Source organism: Varanus komodoensis, unplaced genomic scaffold (genome assembly GCF_004798865.1).
Source record: "Varanus komodoensis strain SLA01 unplaced genomic scaffold, ASM479886v1 scaffold16, whole genome shotgun sequence".
In the NCBI taxonomy this organism is placed as follows: domain Eukaryota; kingdom Metazoa; phylum Chordata; class Lepidosauria; order Squamata; family Varanidae; genus Varanus; species Varanus komodoensis.
This window is the reverse complement of record NW_025335468.1, coordinates 7,684,582-7,704,926: the sequence shown is the minus strand read 5'-3', so window position 1 is coordinate 7,704,926 and position 20,345 is coordinate 7,684,582. Positions and strand designations below refer to the sequence as shown.

The 20,345-nt window shown below is 44.6% G+C and overlaps 1 protein-coding gene across 3 annotated transcripts in view; it reads left to right on the top strand.

The window, feature by feature from the left end:
• The window catches only part of DUSP8 (dual specificity phosphatase 8), a 105,318-nt gene extending 85,386 nt beyond the window's left edge, over positions 1-19,932 (top strand). For all 3 annotated transcript variants that reach the window (XM_044425731.1, XM_044425733.1, XM_044425732.1), the window contains 4 exons: positions 2,718-2,884; positions 4,102-4,261; positions 8,114-8,237; positions 8,937-19,932. In XM_044425731.1, coding sequence (XP_044281666.1) covers positions 2,718-2,884; positions 4,102-4,261; positions 8,114-8,237; positions 8,937-10,047 — 1,562 coding nt within the window. In that variant the 3' untranslated portion in view covers positions 10,048-19,932. The remainder of the gene's footprint in view (positions 1-2,717; positions 2,885-4,101; positions 4,262-8,113; positions 8,238-8,936) is intronic.
• Positions 19,933-20,345: the final 413 nt, after the last annotated feature.

Sequence of the window (20,345 nt, the reverse complement as noted above, 5' to 3'; positions counted from 1 at the left end):
ATCAAATTCTGCATCTGTTAAGAAATGAAATCTTGCCATCTCTGTCCAAACATCTCAGCTACCCAGCGGTTATGGCCTTACTTTTCCAATTAGAGCAGTACATGGGGCTGCTTTAATTGTCTAGCCACTCAGGCATGAAATGGAAAAGAGCTCTGTGGACATGAGTGGGAGTCACAGAGGCAGAGGAGGGGCGGGGGTGCTCCTGAGATGCTGCGTGACTGTGACATGGGTCTGTTTCGAGTACAAAGGCCTGCAGCTGTGTTTCAATCAGCTAACAATTGCAGATGGTGGACGGACAGAGGGATGAGTTCTACCAGCAGCAGATCGATGCTGCTGAAGGATCATGGGAGTGATGCCCTAGGTCAGCGGCTTTAAAATGACACTTTAGGGGAACTCCAAGGTTTATTAAAACTTCTCAAGGGCTCCTCAATGAGAAAATCTGTGATGGCTTCCTTGAAAGGCAGCTTTGTGCATTACTACATATCTTACCCTGCAGTGGGCAGCTGCAGAAAAGTGTTGGAGGGATTCTAAAACTCAGTAACCCTTTCAGGCCTAGGACCCACCTTGAGCCCAAATATGCATTTGAGGATCACTGTATGTCCCACTGTATGTGCAGTGATAGTGCTACTGGCACACTAACTTTAGGTAAGATTGAGTGGCCAGTTAAAGATTCAGCATCATATTTGCATTTCCTACAGGGTAATAGTGCACCCCATATGACTTGCCAGTGAGTACACTGAGGCTACATTCTAAAAATGCCCCTAGATTTTCTGTCATGCACCGTACTTTCATGGCATTCTTGGCAAGGGTTTCTTGCCAGAGAAGCCAAGAAAGGATCCCTATAACGTGGCCATTTTTAAAACCTAGGCAACCCTCTTCCATCAACCCCTTCCAAACCAGCCCATAATAACAGTGGGAAGTGCTAGCCTTGCTGTTTCTCAGATGACAAGTCTTGCTCATATGTGGTTGCTAAAGATCTCAGGGGGCTATTTATAAAAGAAGAGTCAAATTATCCCATAGAGTCCTGGCTGAATTTCAGTGCAGGTAATTTATTTCCTGCCTTCCTAGAATTACATATACACACACTCCAAATCTACCCCCTGCAGGTTCAATTTATTTTTCTTAGCATTGCGTGTTTCGCTACTTCTAGTCACTAAGAAACTTGGCTTCTTTGAAATCAGTTAAAAATCTGCAGGCTGGAACCATCTCTGCTGTTTGCTGATGCAACTGCGAGGTGACAGTATCTAAAACAGTAAAGAGTGCTGTGAAAAAGACTACTTTATCCCAATAGAGAGATGTTGGGTATTTGCAGTAGGCAGCACAGGCTCTCTCATACATTGGAATCAGCAGGTGACTGAGAGCCAGTCCTGAAAGATACACGCTGTAATAGGAAGTGAAGTGGTGAACGGCCAGTCCCTCCTCTGCCTTCTATCATTCCAGCAGGTAAAAAGAATGAAACAATGGGTATGATCAACGAGCTGATTCATTAATCTCAGATTTAAAATGCTGCACACTCAGATGGGTGTTCAGGGCTGATGGCCACATTGTTAAAACTATTGCATGTCTTTTGACTTAGACAACATGTTTATTTTTCTACAGTGTAAATTATTTGCCTTCATTCGTTAGAAGAATTTTTTTTCTTTATTCAAATATCATGGAATCATAGCACAATCTGATGCGCTTTTCTTGAGTATCCAAAATCTAAAGCCAGGCAATGTTCTGTCAGACTGATGAAGAATTCTTCTAAAGCACTCAAAAACTTGCTCATTGTTTTGTGACATTTGGATTGGTCCTAATAAAGGTATGGCCTGATTCTGGAGTTTGGATTTTTTCTTATGGCCCAACACAGCTTCCTTTGTTCTTTCGCTGAGTATGTTCATACTGATTTAAATCGGTATAATCCTAGGCATGCTTAGACAGAACAAAGTCATACAACTTCCAGTATTGCCAAACCAGAATGTATGGTGGGGGGGGGTTCTGTCTAAACATGCATGGGATTTTACCATGAATAAACTAGTTTACAACCCCAAGTGTTTCATGCAACAAGGGAGTGAAGGGGATGGTAAACTTGTGCAGAAGAGGTCTTGGGTATTGATTAAAATGAGCCAAGAGTGGGCTTAAAAAGTCTGTAAAAATGTGTCATGAATTGTTTCATTAGATCCTATTGAAATTCCAGTTAATTTACTAGGCAAGTGTGGGAGAGGGTTGTAGATTTGAAGGATTTCTCCTCACAAAGAAATGCATTATATACCCACACATGTATACAGACATGATCTCTGTTAACAGAAGCCCAGTGCCTGGAGCAGCATGACAGTATTTCCAGGCACAGCTCTTTATTATTTCCAGAAAAATCCACATTCATGGGCCCTCTATAGGACTGGAAAACACGTGTCACCAGAAGTCCAGTGTGTGACATGGGAACCAAGGAATTTTCTTTTATATACATGTAACATCTTGATGTTGTCATAAGTGCCTAGGGGGCTACTATGGAATATTATGAAGTCCGTTCGCTAGGAAATTCCAGTAAACAGAAGCTTTTTCTTCAGTAGGGAAAAATTAGGTTTATGCCCCATCTTTGTCACAGGCTGATTGTGTGACTTGGACAAGTCTCCGTGTTTCTAACTAGAGTATGATGGTAAAGTACAACTTATTAAAAAAAGTCATGATTGCTCACAGTTTTTATTATTTTTCTGTCTGTTTTGTTTCCATTTCTTTAGGGGGCTTTGCCACCTTCTCATCTTGCTTTCCAGGACTCTGCGAAGGGAAACCCACAGCCATCCTGCCAATGAGTATCTCCCAACCATGTATGCCCGTGGCCAATGTTGGCCCAACTCGCATCCTTCCTCATCTCTATCTAGGCTCCCAGAAAGATGTCTTAAATAAGGTATACCCTTGCAAAGAAGGGAGATGTGCTTGTCTTATAGAGGCCTTTCTTAGTGCGTCAGTGGTAACCCAGGGTGGTCACCCGTATGGAAAACAGTATATTGTTTAATTGGGACACTGGTATACAGGGAAGCAGAAACATAGTATATGAGTTTCCTCTGAAGTCTTAAAGATATTAGCAGTAGGAACATCAAGACGGCAAAGTTGACCCTGAGAGATTTTATAAGAAGGGAGCCAAGCTGTTTATTGCCAAGGTCCAGTGCCAGCTACACGAAAGAATAACATTGACCTCAGCTCTTCCATGTCCAGCCTGACGGCCAGATGATGAGGTATTAAGTTTGGCATTCAACTGTGACTGATGCTGAGGTGAGCTGTGGGACAGCGTAGGCCCTGCTGCCCACATCTGCAAGGAAAGAACCTCTTGAGATGGCCCCAAAGTGCATATCTGGAATGGGAGAAGGGAAGGAACAGACGGTGTATTTATGAAAGATGCCATAATGCCTGGGCTATGAGGAAAGAATTTTGTTTGAAGAAAAGCATAACAAAATTACAAGGAAGAAAGCATAACTGTTGTTAAAATACCAGTGAGCATGTATCCTAGGCAGGAGGGAGCCAGTCAGGCATTCTTTCCTCAGGGGGAAGGTTAGGTGAAAGTTTCTAAACTAGAAATGCAGAATGAAGAAGGGGGTGGAATTTTATATAGGGAGTAGAAGGAAATGAGGGAGAAAAAGGCCAGGAATGTGGGCTTGGGAGCTCTGCTGGCTCCAAGGGGCTGAGTTTAGATTTATTGCACTGGGCCCACTTAGAAAAATGGAGCCATGGAAACTTGATAGAGAGACCATAGTGTTGAGTTTCAGTACTAAAAAAATAGAAGATGTAACTCAGGCACCTTTGTGTCAGACTCTCTCCCATGGTGTTTACCATACAGCATGACTTCTGCTTGCCCTTTTCTAATCGGCTGTCCCGCAAAAACCGTTTTTTCCATTGTGGCAAAGCCACTGATTTCTGAATATCTTTCCGAATTTCCAACAGTGCCAAATTGGTAGCTGAAATACCCTCTGTTGACAGCACAGCCATACATTGCAGGACAGGCAACACAGGAGGAGGTGGAGGAGCAAAAGGAAGAGCTGGTAGCATAGTCAGGCCCTCTGGAAGACTGGGTGGAAAGGTCCTGCACTGGCCTGACTGTCTGGCATTCCTCCTCTCTCTCTTGCACAGGATCTGATGACCCAGAATGGGATAAGCTATGTCCTCAATGCCAGCAACTCTTGTCCAAAGCCAGATTTCATCTGTGACAGTCACTTCATGCGCATTCCTGTCAACGACAATTACTGTGAGAAGCTTCTTCCATGGCTAGACAAGTCCATTGAGTTCATCGGTAAGAGTGTCGATCAGCCACAGAGGGGCTGTTCAGGGCTTCCTTTGAATAGTTTTGCAGTGTTGTTGCAAAAAGCTCCCGGGAGATAGCCACTGAATGGTTTCCCTCTCTCCTGCACCCCACCCCATACTTTATTATTGGCTGAGCCTATTTTAACCAGGCTGTGCGCAAAACAACCAGTCTGCCCTTTGTCCCTTTCTCCTTCCTGGTGCTGAAGTCCCCAGGCAGCAAAACACTCAAGACTGGTGTAAACCTGGAGAGTCTCAGAGAGATATTAAAGCCAATTGATCCAAAAAGAACCATGTTCTGATTTATCTGCGTACTTTTCTTTATTGAGATGAGCCATGCTTGTTTACACTCCAGAAACTATTGGTTAGCTGAGATGGAGGGTTCAATAGCTTACTCATTTCCTAACAAATGAAGTGAGGGGAAATACCCCCAAATTCCCTTTAGGAGATGAGAGCCTAAGTGGAAAAAATATGTTTGCAAAGAATACTTAGTTTAGTTTTTAAGTTGTTAAGTTAGCTTCATTTGTAACTCACTGAGGGCCAGGAAGTCCAGCCAGTCTTTTTCAACAGGTAAAACAGGGACATGGCTGGCTACAAGTAGCTACTAAGTTAACAGTTTTGATCATAGCTTTAAGTACTGAATGGGCCACACATAGGGAATGAATAGTAGAGTGGTCCTTTTAATTTTTCTGGATCAAATTGAATTTTACAGATGGAGGGCAGGAGTGTAAGGAAAGAGTGTGTTTCACTGCTGCCCGTATCATGCATGGGCAAAATAATATCTGAAGCAGGAGACTCATACCTACAGGGATGTCACCTGGCAGCAATCTCCAAAAAGCATTTTAGAATGACATGGGCAGCTAATGAGAGCTAGGACTGGCTTTTATTTCCATACCTTAAAGAAAATTAACATCATGTAAATCGGCAGTGGAAAATGAGTGACCCTCCAGATACTGCACAGTGACAGCTCTCAGCCCCAACCAACATGACCAGTGATCAAGAATTACGAGAGTTGTAGTCCGGAATCATTAGGAGGGCCACAAGTTGCCCAGCCTTGCTGTAAACTAGAAGCATCAGCATTAGCAGCCCTGGTTTCTAGCAGCCACTTCTGTTTACTTTAGGTATGTATTATGAATTAGGGTAAGATCCTATGGGGGAATATGGCAAGCTATGAAGGACAAGAGGAGCACCAAGCTGAAAGATGCCTATACATTCTTCCCATCCTGCAAAGTAGCAAGACAGACAACTTTTAACTGCAGTGCTTTGGAGCAGGAGGGAAGAAAATGAGGCTCCACCAGGACACCCCCTGTCTTGTTGGTGCTAATCTGCTCTCCTACCCAGCCCCGGAATGCCACTAAACCCCTTCTCCAAGGTCACTTTCAAGACCTCAGAGATGCAGCCAGTGTAGTTCTTTCTGCATTACCTGTGAGGCGCTTGAAGCCAGGGTTTCAATGTTGAATGTTGGAGCTGTTTTCCAACATGAAAGCGCTTTTCTGATGCCACAGCTGGGACTCCAGAAATCCTGTCTAGGGACTATAGGATTGCCCTGCCCCTTCCTCTTCCCATTTTGTAAGCTAGCTTTGTCTTCAGGATACTTGCTAGAGTGATAACTAAGTGAGTCTGTTCCAGCAAAACAACATGGGCTTGTGGCACCTTGAAGACTCTCAGATTTTTTATGGTACAAACTTTCATTATGTGGTTGCTAGTCCACAAAAGCTTGGGCCATAACAGATGTGTTAGTCTTTCAGGTGCAGCAAGCCTCTATTTGTTTAAAATGTAGTTCACAATCTCAGAACGTGACCCTGAAAGAGGCAGCTAAAATAAGGGAAAACTCCTTGAAGGTAACAATAGGGACTATTTATCCCTGCTAAATTTAAATCATATATACTAAACATCACCATACTGTTGTGGGAGATGAAGTATATTAGGGATGTACCTTCATATATGCTGGGAATATGGACATATACATAGCTTCTGAAGGGTGGAGGAGGTACACGTGGATCCCATTAGTTACCTTTAGTGGCCTGATATATACATTTACTGGAGGGTGGCATCAGTGGTCCCAATTTTCAAAAAGGGTAGTAGAAAGGACATGGGGAATTATAGACCGGTTAGCCTTACGTCCATTGTAGGAAAAACAATGGAAAGGCTCATAATAGCAAGAGATCTAGTGATGCTAGATAGGGAAGGGAGGCTGACAGCCACACAACACGGCTTCCGCAAAAACAGGTCCTGCCAGACAAACCTTGTGGAATTCTATGACAAGGTTTTGCGATGGCTAGATGGAGGGGATGCGGTGGATGTGGTATACCTGGATTTCAGCAAGGCCTTTGACAAAGTGCCCCATGATATCCTGGTGGAAAAACTGAGGAGTTTTGGGATACACCAAAGCACTGTCCAGTGGATTAGGGCATGGTTGACTGACCGAAAGCCGAAGGTAACCATTAATGGGGAATCATCGGGATGGCGGCCAGTGACAAGCGGGGTCCCCCAGGGCTCTGTCCTGGGTCCGATCCTGTTTAATCCTTTCATTAATGACATGGAAGAAGGGGTGAACATTCTGCTGATCAAATTTGCAGACGACACTAAAACTGGAGCAGTGGCCACAACTGAGGAGCAGGTACTCCAGATCCAAAAGGATCTGGACAGACTATGGAAGTGGGCAGGAGACAACAGGATGGCGTTCAGTGTGGATAAGTGCAAGGTCTTGCACTTGGGGCATAGGAATAGCTGTCATAAGTACAGGTTAGGTGATAAGTGGCTGGAGAGCAGCACTTGTGAAAGGGACCTTGGGGTACTGGTTGACTGCAGGCTAAACATGAGTCAGCAGTGTGATGTGGTGGTCAAGAGGGCGAACGCCACCCTTGGTTGCATAGCCAGAAGTGTGGCTTCTAGATCAAGAGAGGTATTACTACCACTCTACACGACTCTAGTGCGCCCGCAACTGGAGTAAAGTGTTCAGTTTTGGGCTCCTCATTACAGAAAGGATATAGTCAGGTTAGAGTCAGTGCAGCGTAGGGCCACAAGGTTGATGGCCGGTTTGCAGGGGATGCCGTATGAGGCGAGACTGAGGGAACTGGGTCTCTTCAGTCTGGAAAAGAGGAGATTCAGAGGGGATATGTTGGCAACATACAGGTATGTGAGGGGATGTCACAAGGAGATGGGTAGAGACCTGTTCTCCCTTGCAGAGGAAAGCAGGATGCGTCCAACGGAGCAAAGCTCAGGGAGTCAAGGTTCCATTTGGATGCCAGGAAGCACTTCCTGACAGTCAGGACCCTGAGTGTGTGGAATGGGCTTCCCCGGGAGGTGGTTGAGGCCCCATCAGTGCTGGTGTTCAAGGATAAGCTGGATGTCCACATGGTGGGCATGTCGTGAGCAGAGCCGGCTGGTGCTGGAGGTCAGACTAGATGGCCCAGGAGGCCCCTTCTGACTCGCTCTGTTTTCTATGTTTCTACTAGCTATGTAGTATCTATCTCTGGAAGATTGTGTTAGCTAAAAAATGAACTAACAGATAAGAGCACAAAAGCAACAAAAAGAATCTGATCTCTCCTATATAACTTGGTATAAATTTATTGCCTTTACTAACAATCAGAGTTCCTAGAGAACAATTACTAGCAAGTCATGGTAAGATATGGAAATAAGCATTTAGATAATTACAACTAAATCTTAAACGCCTGGTGAAATTCTGTGGATAAATATAAAACTGTTGTTATATTGAACCTTCTGTGATTCTCATTAAATGTAATTTTTATGTAATGTATGTGTTTTGCTACGTGAAAACATTGTGGTAACAGTAATAAAGAAAGGACAACATTGCCCTAAAAGGTGCCTTTTCCTGCTGCAGACAAAGCCAAGGTATCCAGTTGCCAGGTGATTGTGCACTGCTTGGCAGGGATCTCCCGGTCTGCTACCATTGCCATTGCATACATCATGAAGACCATGGGAATGTCTTCTGACGACGCCTACCGGTAGGTCGCTTTCCAGAGGAAGAATGTGCTAATTTGTCCTTTGCCTAGCTAAGTGGAATACACTTGGCATCTTGGTGTGAATGGAGGTTTTGTTCTTTGGTTTTTTTTATTTCAAGTCCTTCAAAGGGGTTTTGTAAAACTACATTTTAGCATGTTTTGCCTTGAGAGGCACATCTCAAAAGTGTACTAGGTAACAAGCACAACAGAACACTATTGCACAAGCTCTGTGCTCATGTGCTGAAATTTACAAGTGCTTACTAGGACCCAAGAGTGCTGAGTTTCTCTGTTGCCAGTTTCTTAGGAAACTTGGTTTGTATAACTGTCACACTGGTGATGGCCACTTGAATTTCATTGGCAAATTGGCTCCTGGCCTTGAGCTAACTGGATCCAGGGATCTGCCTTCAGATGGTAGTTGAAACATCTTGTGGCTCACAGCAAATGTGGTTGTTTAGCTGTAAGTGGCAGCATGCAAAATCTGAATGAGACAGTAGCTGTCTATAGAGAAAAACCCAACATGTTCAGGCAGTTTTCATAGTTAGATGTATGAGCCTGGAGGCTGGATAAATTGGGCTTACACACACTGCTGCCAGACAGGGAGAAATTTTTAAAGTAACACATTGCATTCATTCTCTGGTAAGTCATACCTTTGAAATGAGAATGAGCCAAGCAAGAAATATGACTACTCTTTTGCATTGGCAGGTTTGTCAAAGACCGACGTCCCTCCATATCTCCCAACTTCAACTTCTTGGGTCAGCTCCTAGAGTATGAGAGAAGCCTGAAACTGCTTAAGGCTTTGAAAGCCCATGGGGAAAAGAGTGAGGAGGAATCGCAGCAAGACCCACCTGAAGGCATCCGTCACCAGACTCTGTCTACCTCAGAAAAGGCAGAGGAGCTGTTAAGAAGCACAGCCTTGGAAAGTTCCTCAGTTGACTCCGAGAGACCATCAGGGGTTCCCAAGGTTGTCTCACCTGCGGCATTACAGCAAGGACTCAACGGGCTACACTTATCTTCAGAACGCATCCAAGACACCAACCGGCTGAAGCGCTCCTTCTCCCTGGACATCAAGTCAGCCTACTCTCCAAGCCAGAGGCAGGATGCCCCAGGACCTGCAGAGGCAGGGGAAACTCCCAAGCTCTGCAAGTTGGACAGCCCTTCAGGTCCCAACGGTACATGTCAGTTCTCTCCCCTTCCTGACAGTCCTGACTGGTCCAGTGGGCCCGACTTCCTGCTAGAGGCCAAAGTACGACAGAGGCGCAAGCACAGGCACCAAGCAGGCTCCCCCGCCCACGGGCTGAGCCTTAACTTCACCGGGGTGTGTGCCATGCACAAAAGCACCAGTGTGGAGGACAGTCTCAAGCAGACCCTTCGGCTGAGCCTCCCCAGCGTGGGGCAGCAGCTGGCACAGCCAGCCACCACCCCAACCCCTGCTGGGTCCTGGGGTGTGCACTTGGAATCGCCCGGCACCCCCTCATCGGAGAACCCCTGGTACTTCAGCACGGACTCGGCAGCAGGCAGCAAAGGCAGCGGGAGCGGGGCTCTGTTTGCCAGCGCCACCAGTTACTCTTCATTCAGCTGCAGCACAATCCAGGCCAGCTGTGAGATCCGGCTGAGGGACAAGCAGCGAGCGGAGCAGCGGGACGTGCGGCACAGTTGGCACGAGGACACCACAGCCGAGAAGCAGTTCAAGAGAAGGAGCTGCCAGATGGAGTTTGAGGAGACCCTGTCTGAGAGCCGCTCTCGGGAGGACCTGGGCAAAATCAGCAAACAGTCTAGCTTTTCAGGCAGCATGGAAATCATAGAGGTGTCCTGACATTCACCTTGTGAGATTTGAGAGCGAGTGTGCGTGCATTGGTGGGTGGGCGGGGGAAAGCTGGCAAAAGATATTTAACTGGGGAGAAGAAGGGGCGGGTGGGGCGGGAGCGGGAGCAGGGGTGGGTGTGGGAGCGCTATTTATATGCCTGTGTGCATTTCCAAAGGGCACACATGCTAAAACCGAAGGCGAAGCTAAATAAATCCAAAGTCAAGAAACATAATGGTGCATGCTTAGTGCCCCCTTTGGTCCCTGCCTCCACCACCAAGATGAACCACAGCCACATTCCCTCTTTGGCAGGTGGAGGGTCCATTAACACTTTGCATCTGGGATCCTTTGCTTCTGCATGCGGATAGTGCTTCCCCATTTCCCACCCCCTTACCGGGGAATATGGAGAGCTGTGGTGTGACGTCAAAGATGGGGTGAAAGAGAAACTGTGGAGGTATTAGATTTGTAAGACTTCCACCGATTGAAAGTTTTCCTGAAGGAAGATTATTGTTTTGAGCTGCAGATTTGCATTGGGGGAAGTTAAAGGGAAGCAGGTTCTTTTCTTTTAAGAGTGCTTTACCAATTGTTAATAATACATTCCTACCTAACCTATAGGAAATGACTAAGATTTTGTCCATCCCCTCCCATTACAGGAAGGGAGTTGCCCTTCCATTCCATCAGGGTTGGACATTATATTGGTGGCTCCTTCACTGATTGGGGTGCAGAGACATAGAAGGACTAATTTTCTGAGGCTTTCCTCTGTATCTCTCCCCCACCCACCATCCATACTGAGCATGCTCCTCAGTGTTTCTCTGGCTAATATTCTTTGATGCTGCACTAGAGCAGCCCTATACATATATAAATATATATTATATATAATATAAGAGAGAGAGAGAGAGAGAGAACACAAAGACAAAGTTTAAATGGTTTTACTACAGTTTTTATTGAGACAAATAATATTTCAACTTTTCTTTTTAATTTATTTGAAGCTGTTCATTCTGGCAATGATTTTCAGACAATGTAGGGGCGGTACTTCCAGCTCTGTTTTTACTGTGTATCGTATTTAAATCTGAAACAAGAGTTTCAAAGCAATATCCTAGGCTTGTGGCTCATTCTATGACTCACATCAGTGGCACAGACATCCCAAAAAGTTGGATGAGAAATCTGTGTGCGTGCGTGTGCGTGTGTGTGCGTGTGTACGCACTTTTATTTAAAAGGAAAAGTGAGAATATGTTCAACACAAACTGAGCCAGGAATCCTTCTTAATGCTTATTTATCCTACTTCCTACTTCTATCGCATTTGCAATCAAAGCCATAAAACTTTCCCCTGCTGGGCTCGGGTGGGGGATCGTGGGGTTGGGGTTGTGAGGCCAGGCACTTGTGTAGCTATTAAGAAAAGGGAGTCCTCGAGTAAGGAGGGGGCAGCAGGCTGCATCGGCAGAGCTATATTTGAGTTTTCTTCCCTTTTCTTTAAATTGCTCTCTAGAGAGGGAGCATATCAGACCTGGGGTAGAATTCCCAGGGGATGTATCCCTTTCCAGTAGCTCAGGGCATCTCCTAGATGAGTTAAGGTGACAAATGGGTCATCCCCTGCCCTTACAAATGGGGGACTATTGTGAATGGTCATTCAGATGCTGCTTTTACTCAAACAGTGTTAGAACTGGGCTCTCACAGGTTTTGTGGAAGGGGTTGGGTTGGGGTATAGCTTTCGGACCTAAGACCTGCTTTTGTGGTACTAGAATACAAATCCCTTTAAGGTCCTCAGGCCTGTTGTAGAGATCCCATTGCAAGGTAGTGCCCACTTACTATTGCAAGAGTTGGTACTTTGGCTCCAGTACTCTAGCATAAATTCTGTGTTTAGTCTAAGTACACACATGCCATCTAACAGAGTTCCTGCAAGCATGGATTTCCCAGTGAATGCAGATCTGCCAGTGAGGAAGCAGCCCAGAGACAAAGTTGAGCCAGCAAAAGACCACACTAAATAGCCTTTCAAGCCAGGAGGCCCTAGAAAGGACAGGTAGTGTTTGAGCTGTAGTGTGAAGGATGCAGCAGTCCATCCTCAGTTCCCACCTTCTGCACTCATCATCCGACAGCCTCTTAGCATTTTGGTAAGCAGTTCCCTTTGACTATGGATCTTATTCGTCTTGTATTTGAGAAAACCAGAGGCTTGGCTTGGATATTTCCAGCACAAGAAATCTAGTTCTAAAAGCCACACCTGACTTTCCTTGTTGGGAATTGTTTGGATGGAATAAATCCTCCTGCCAAGGATTTCTTTTTTTTAATGCAGAGAAATAGAGAAAGGATTCATCCAGCACCTTCTTTAAAATGAAGCCAAAAGACATTGAGCAAGGGTAGGCCAACTCAAGACAGAAGTGGATAATTCAACACACCACCACCAGTGTAAGAATGAGTTAAGTAACTTACAATTTGTCATTCTTCACTGGCAGACTTTTGCTCACCCATTTCAGCTGCCCTCCATCCAACACCCTCCAGATCTGTTGGACTCCAGCTCCCACTATCTTCAGCTATGCTGACTGGAGGATTTGGAAAGTTGTCCCCCAGATGTGCTGAACTTAAACCAGGTTGAGGAAGGCTTTGTGCTTTGTTGTAAGGAGGGCTCCCAGTGAGGAAGGAGCAAGAATTGGTTTCCATTACCCACATTAGGGCAGAGTCAATATTATGTCCCTCACAAGGCGGTTGCTTAAAAGAATGGCTGTGCGCAATGCATGGTTTTCCAGAGGGGTAGTAACATTGGTCAACAGCGAACTGTGCAGATGGGTCCAATCACATGGAGAGTTTCCATCTCCCAGTGACTGCTGGTGTGAAGGCTATCCATATGATTGGGCTACTGGTCCATATGGTATGTAGGAATTAAGAAATATTACAGCCTCTGCATGAAGTATTTTTCAAAGACTTCCACTGGGATCTTTGTATTTTTTACACTGGCCTTCACTGGTACGAAATGGAATCCTAGAGCAGGAGAATAAATGAGCAGGTCAGAACGGAAGAGTGGAAGGGGGCGGCATGGATTTGCTCTGTTAGCTGTGCTGTACTTCTTCCCTTATGGGGGCAGCAGAGGCATCAGTTCAAAAACACCCTACACTGAGACTTTGCATTGCTGCTTCACCCTTTGGGAACAAAGACACAGAGCTGTCTCTCTGCAAGCTGAAAGCACATCTTTATGTAACCAATTTTGCATTTGCTCCTTTTGTATCACATGCTGGTTTTTTGAGCCAATACCTCAGGGTTCTTTGTGTCACTTTTTAAAAAAACAATTTATTTGAGATTCTTTTAAGTTCATTTTCCCATTTACTTTCTTGTTGAATTGTAATTTAAAAAATAAGTCCTACACAAAACAAAAATAACAATCTCAGGTTCAAAACTTGCAAACAAACAAAAATCACAGGGAGTGAGAGTAACACACTTTTACATAGGGTTTTATGTTCCTTACTATAGAAATTGCTGTATGTACTCTACAAAGACACACAGTAGAGACCTCATGATGCTTATTTTACCAAGCTATGTTCAAATGAGATGCTGCAAGCTCAGAAGTGATCCTGCTGACCTTTGTAGTGTTTTGGAAGTAGTGTGGCAGAGAACCTGGGCAGATTTGGGTTCATACATTGGGAGTTCAGCCATTAAAACAAATCCATTGACCCCCTCTTAGGATGCAAAGAAGATTATACCCTTCAACTGTTGTTCAATCTGTCTGGAGTCTGGTTGCATGTTCACAGATGCCAAATCAGGAGCAAGCAATATGGTCCTTCAGAAGTTTTGGCCTGTAACTCCCATCATATTTCACTATTGGCTGTGCCGGTTAAGGATGATGTAAGTCAGCCCATGCCACAACTTTAGGGGGACCGTATGTTGCCTATCACTGGGATAAAAGCTCAGAATCCTCATTTCATCTATAAGCACGCATCAAAGTTGTGGCAAGAAAATGTGGTTCAGATATGTTGACCAGTATTAAATTATCTTGGTTATGTGCTCCTTGAGTCTTCCACCTGATATGTATGAGGAAATACTCTATTCTACTCCTTTTTGAGAGACAGTCTGTCTAGTAAATATTACTCCAAGCTTAAGGGTGGCTCAGTAGTGATTTTTCAGTTCCTAGTGGTAAATCTGCCAATTGTTGGATATGTGTCCCAAACTTCGTGAAGCTAATACTGGCACAGATGCGGGTTTGCCCATTTTATCATCACAACAACCCTGTGATTAAGGGTTTCTCCTTCAACTGCATTTACAATTAGGATAGGTAGAAAATGGCAGTCCGTGCACCCAAAGCCCAACTTCCTTGCACAGCCCTACCCATTAAGAACTGCTCTATGCATCTCTTCAGTGCCTCTTTTTCTGTGGGACCAACAGGATAAGAACATCCTATTGCTGATGGGAACACATGCTGCTACAGGGAAGAACAGTTTGTGATCTAGGTGAAGCACTGCCATCACAAACAGTGGAAAAAGATTGTGCACAGTAAACAAGAAGGATGAAATGTATAAAGCTTGGCAGTCCGTCCCCAGGGTTTCATCCTGCCGCAACTAAATTGCAGCCCTAGCTTCTATTGCAAAAGTACACAAGGGATTAAAAAATAGCTATTTACATGCCTTGTGGATTTATAAAATGGGTTCAAAGATGCACGTCAGCATCCTTGGGAAATGGTAATAGGGATTGGCCTGGAAAACACTACCTCCTTGGCCATGACGTGGATGCAGTGACCCTGTTCCTTGGCATTTGGATCAATTTGTGAGGTATTGTGACATCACTGCAATGCAAGCCTGATTCGTACCGTTCTTTGGAGCTGTAAACTGAGCCCACGTCTATAATTCTCAGCTTATACTCTGAACCAGGCATGCAGAACCTCAGGCAAAGGGACAAAATCTGCCCATCAGGTGATCCCAGGCTGCCGGACCCCTCCCTAGCTCCACCCCTTTCCCTCAATCACAAATCTTGATGGTTTCCCAAATTTTGTGCAGGTCTTTTCCTGGCTTAAAAGGTTTAAGTGCCTCTCCTATGCCTTTGTTACTGGCAATAAGAACTTTAAGCTGAAGTTTGTCAGTATTCTGGCCCTATCTCGTCTCCCCACCCCCAGAAGTATGGCTTCAAAGAATGCTCTGGAGCTAAAAGAAGTTTGACATGCCTGCTCTAAACTTAGAATATTCTCAGTGTTGTCCTCTGCTTTGTTACATAGATTTGCAGTTTGGACTCTACTTTTTAAAAAAGCTATTCTGTATTACCAGTGTACAGATTTTCCAAGGACCCCAAGGACAGAATCATGAAAAAGATTACATGCTGGGATTACAGAAAAGTGCTACTGTGAATCCTGTCAGACAAAACTTCGTTCATTTCACAACCTGACTTAAGTCATCACTGCCACTTCCTTGCACACTTGAGCAACAAACCTGTTCAGTATGGAAAGAAAGTGAACAGTTGCTGGCTTTGAAGAGCTGTCACCTGCTGTCATTCTGGAGAAATAGATCACCCCAAAATAAAAAGGTGTCTTGCAGGGGAGATAATGTGGGTATTCAGGTGAGCCTGCCTGATAATTTGTTTCATGGGGATTGGGGGAACAGGCCAATCTGAGCTAAAAGGAAATCTGAGCTGAAAGTTCCATTTGGAACTTTTTTCTGTGAACATTGCAGGATAAATAGACAAAAAAAATCTGGTAATTTTCAAGCAGAGCGAGAAGAACATCAGGTAATACAGAGTCACTTAAAATGGTGAAAAAATGCGTCCTCCCTCTAAGGATCAATTTGTTTTTCTTTTTTGCTGACCTTTGATATTTTCTTTTTACCAGGTCCACATAGGGCTACCTTACCATTAGGAACAGTACCTTGTAGAGAATCTTCACCTGTAGTGAAAATAGAAATAATCCACTAAGCTTGTTCTACTGAGCTCAGCAGACATCTCTGCCCTGGTTAGATAGCCAGATAGGCCCTGTGGGTTGATTAACCACCCCGGTGCCACAGCACATGTTCATCTTTATGAATATGCAAGCCTTGGCTGGGGTTGTGGTGTGGCTTGTGTCATGTGAGCCTGACCAGCAGGGTTTATTTGAGGGTTGAACAACATTTGCAGAACCCATGGTTTGTTTTCAGGGTGTGCAATGGTGGTTTAACTTGCATGTAACCCCCACTCACCAGGGTTGCATCACATGACAAGCCACAGTAATTCCTGTCCCATGCTTCTGTATTCATAAGTGCATCTGGCATACACCACAGCTCCTCACAGGGAGATTAACCCACAGTACACTGTCATTGTGTGTTGACTTGACCTATGTACCTTCTGTAGGTTCTGAGTCAGAACTCCATCAATTTAGTACAGCTTTACCTTGAAAAAAAACATAGTATTATTTATTACGAGTATAATCATTTAATTCCCTGGTTCTTGTCAACCAACACATTGATGCTGAAGTATCAGCAGCAGCATCCAGGTCTGGTATGTTAATTCTTTGTCTACACTGGGGTGGACAACTTCTGGCCTTCCAGTTGTTGCAGCACCCTTCATCCCTCACCAAAGGCTAAGCTGCTTACAGATGGCTATTTTGATTTGCAATCCAACATCATCTAGTGGGCCAGAAGTTGCCCACCCTTGATCTTCATGGGTGTCTGTAGTATAGTCACTTGAGTTAATAGCAGCATTAGTGAGAACCAAAGCCACATGCATGAATTCAGAAATGGGAGTCTGGGAACTCCAAATAGATTATGCTTGTGGGCAATCAGAATAATATTAGATTGTCTGTGTTGCTGTGAAACAAGCTTCTTCCAGGATGCAAATAAGGGCTTTGAACTTTGTTTAAAGGTAAGGACAACAACAACAATCCTCAGATGCTGCAACCTGGACTTAAGCCAAGCTCCATGTAGAGCTGAATGTTTGTGGGAAACACAGGGTTAAGGAGTCAATAATACTAATCTTGAAGCCCAAAATCCAAGCCTGCCTTACCATGGTGTAGTTTACTGTGGGAGGCAGATTCTGGAGAGCTGCCATTTTCCTGCCACTAACCCTCCACCTCTGTGTCTTAAAAAATAAATAACAGCAGTGTACCACTTTGACTTCACTTTATATGCAAAAATAGAAGGCTGAAACCACCCAGGACTTACATTGTGAATTTCTGGCTTACAGCATCTTCTGCTTGTGACAAAAAGGGGTTTTGTTTTAAGTCTGTGCTGTGCTTCTTTGCCCCTCTACCTGTTCTCTCATGTGTGATCTCTGGTTTTATTTATTATTTCTTTACCTTTTGTTTCTCCCTGTAGCCCATGTGCTCTGTCTCCTCTACTGGACATCAACCCCTTATAAAAGGAGATCTTTCTTGCTTTCCTCCTGATCCTAATGCTAATGATAATAAGCTATCAATGTTGTAATTGCAATGTATGAATTACAGTTTTAAGTATTTATTATATTATGTAATTTTGCTTCTGTGTATGTTGATCTTTGTTTCTCTGTTGTGAGTATATGCAGACCTTTTCCATCTCTGCCTTCCCTGGCTCCAGTCATAGGAAAAGGCTGGTCAGTACTGTGGCATGCCCGGTCATTGGATGTCTTGATTCAGAGGCGATAGAGAAGGATCTGTGCTTGTGGAGTTTGGAGAGGTGTAGACTCTGCAAAGTGCTGCCATAAGCAGAAGCTTTCTCAAATCTACTGAGGTTTGTAGGGAGAAAGAGCATTTTAAAATAATTTCATACGGTTAAGTAGTACTTCAGGAGATACAGTAGCAATGTGTTCCAGGTTTCTTGTATCCCAGAGCATGTCTGCAGCACAAACCGTTTTCAGTGTGATGAATTTCTCCACAGGTAACCCTAGAAATTGTAGTACAAATGTAAAGAACTCAAAACAAAAAATTATTTGCATCCTCAAGAAACTGATGTCCACATTTCCTTTGAAGCCACATTGCAATATCAGTAGCTATAGTATAGATTGACCCTCAGTAACAGAAGCCAGAAACTGTGCTTCTGCCAGGAACAGTTTAAATGATGTAGCATTTAGGCCCCAAATCCCATCAGAAAGCCTGTGTGGATTTGACTGCCCTCTAGAATTTCCATTCTGCATTACGAATTAGATTGCCTAGGGTTCAGTTTACATTGGTCTGTACAGGCTGCAGGAGACCGACAGTGGAATCCTCTGGTAGCTAGACTGCACCTGGATGGCCAGAAGATTATTCAGACTCCTAGCTCATGCTGGAAACAACACTCCAATCTTGGAACTACAATTCTGAGTTTGAAACAGCCTCCCTCCACCCTGCTGGTAGGGAAACAGCTGCGCCAGCTGCTTCTGTAAGGTCACAGATGCAACCTTGGAGAAAGTGTTGAGTGGGTGTTCTGGGGCTGGGGAGAGGAGCAGAGGAGACCAGTGGCACCATGATGTGAGATGTCCTGGCAGTGCCTCAGCTTCTTTCCCTCCCACTATAACATTGAGCAAAGATTGGTTGCCTGGATATTTTGCAGGGTGGAAGAAGTGCAGAGGCAACCTTTGCCTTAGTGCTTCTCTCACCCTGCATAGGATGACCATAATCCTATGAGTTCAAAGTGTTATGAACATCTAGATTGGCCTGATCCAGAGTGATTACTTGGGTGTAAGGACATTGACACAATGGAAGCTTAAAGCATTTCTTGCATGACTTAAGTCCATAATGCCAATGTAAAATACTGATCCCTTCCTGGTTTCTCTTCCACATTAGCAAACGTCAAAATCCCATCTACAGCAAGAGAGGGTCATAGGTGATTCCATTCTAAAGTCTTACAGATTACAGCGGAACACTTCTAAGTAAATGTATTTAGGATGACAGCCCTAATAAGACCAAAAGTTTTCAGGTATTTTTATATGGTTCCAGATTATGAGCAACTCTGAAACACCTCTACTGTACTGAAGAAACTGAGGTTTGTTGCTGCTTGGGAAGAGACTTCCCATCTCCCGCCTGCACCCCAAATTTGTCAATGGCTCTGGGGTGGCAAAAGCTGCCAAATGTGTTTTTACTGGTTACTGTTATCTCAACATTCCTATATTGCTAACAGAGGAAAGGAGCAAGTGTTTCCCTTCCTAGCATTGGAAATGAATATCAGTATTGCAGAAAGCATCTATGGAGAAAGCCCTTTTGCCTGTGTGCCTCCTGTAAGTCACCTTCCTGCCACAGTACTTTCCTAACCAATCTTGGTAAGAATTCATTTAGAACAGCCATAGACAGTGTTTTGCCATTAAAAGCAACAACGCTGCATGGGTTGTGGGAGGAGGTGCAGAATATGGACTTCCCATCGCAGTTTGTCACATCACTTATTGCTGCTCAAAATTCTTTTGGAAAGAGTTGAGAAAATGAGTTAGCCTAACTTCTCAGGAGGCATGCATAGAGTCCCTTTTGTTCTCTTGTCTGCAGTTCCACATTTCTATTCCAGAAGCTCTCCTATCTTTTAAACGTTCTTGGACAGAGATTAAGCAGGGGGTGCAATGTCAGTCCACCTCATACAGGTGCAGAACTGTGAAAGTCCTTATACAGAAGAGGTGCACAGGATGTTTGCAGATGGGGCGATTCATTAGCGAGGACCACCCTTGGATTGGGGATTGAAAATGGACATCTGTGTATTCCAGAAGTTAATTCTGAGTACTGTGCGGGGTGGGGTGGGACAGGGCTGGGTAGGGATAGGCATCTTGCATCCAGTCTGTGCGTGTGTTCCCTCCCCTCTCTCATGAGTCATGGTAACCAAAATGCATTGTCCCCTTCTGCCTGCTCAAGGAATGCTGACTTTGGATGTTGCTTGGCAGGGCTGAAGTGATGCACTCTGCCCCTGCTTTGACTGTAGTTATTTATTACTGGAGGCTGTAAACAGCAGTGCTTTTTTACCCTCTCTTTCTTTTCCTTTCTTTTGTATTTGGGAACAATGTGTTGTAATAAATTCCTAATAGATGTTTTAACAGCCAGTGTCAGTTTTCTTCTTTAAGATGCATGTGTGTGGAGCGGAGGGGGAGAAAGAAAAATCTGGGACAAAAAGGGAAAAGATGGCAGCATTTGCAAAAGAACACAGTGATGGGCACAGTGCTTAGGGCAAAACAATATTTTGCCAGCACGGGTAGCCAATCGGTATGAATGGGGATCCCTGAGGAATTTGATCCAAGCGACTCTGCAGCCCTGCCATGGCAGCTACTGGGAAGGAGGCAGGGAGAGGTATTGCCACACACTGAAGAGTCAGCCTGGCATAGCAATGGGTGCCAGACGGAGACTTGGAAGATCCAGGTTTTAGCTCCTACTCAGCCATGAGAGACTCTGGGCCAGTCACTGACTCTCAGCCCTAACCTACCACACAGGGTTGTTGTGAGGATAAAATGGA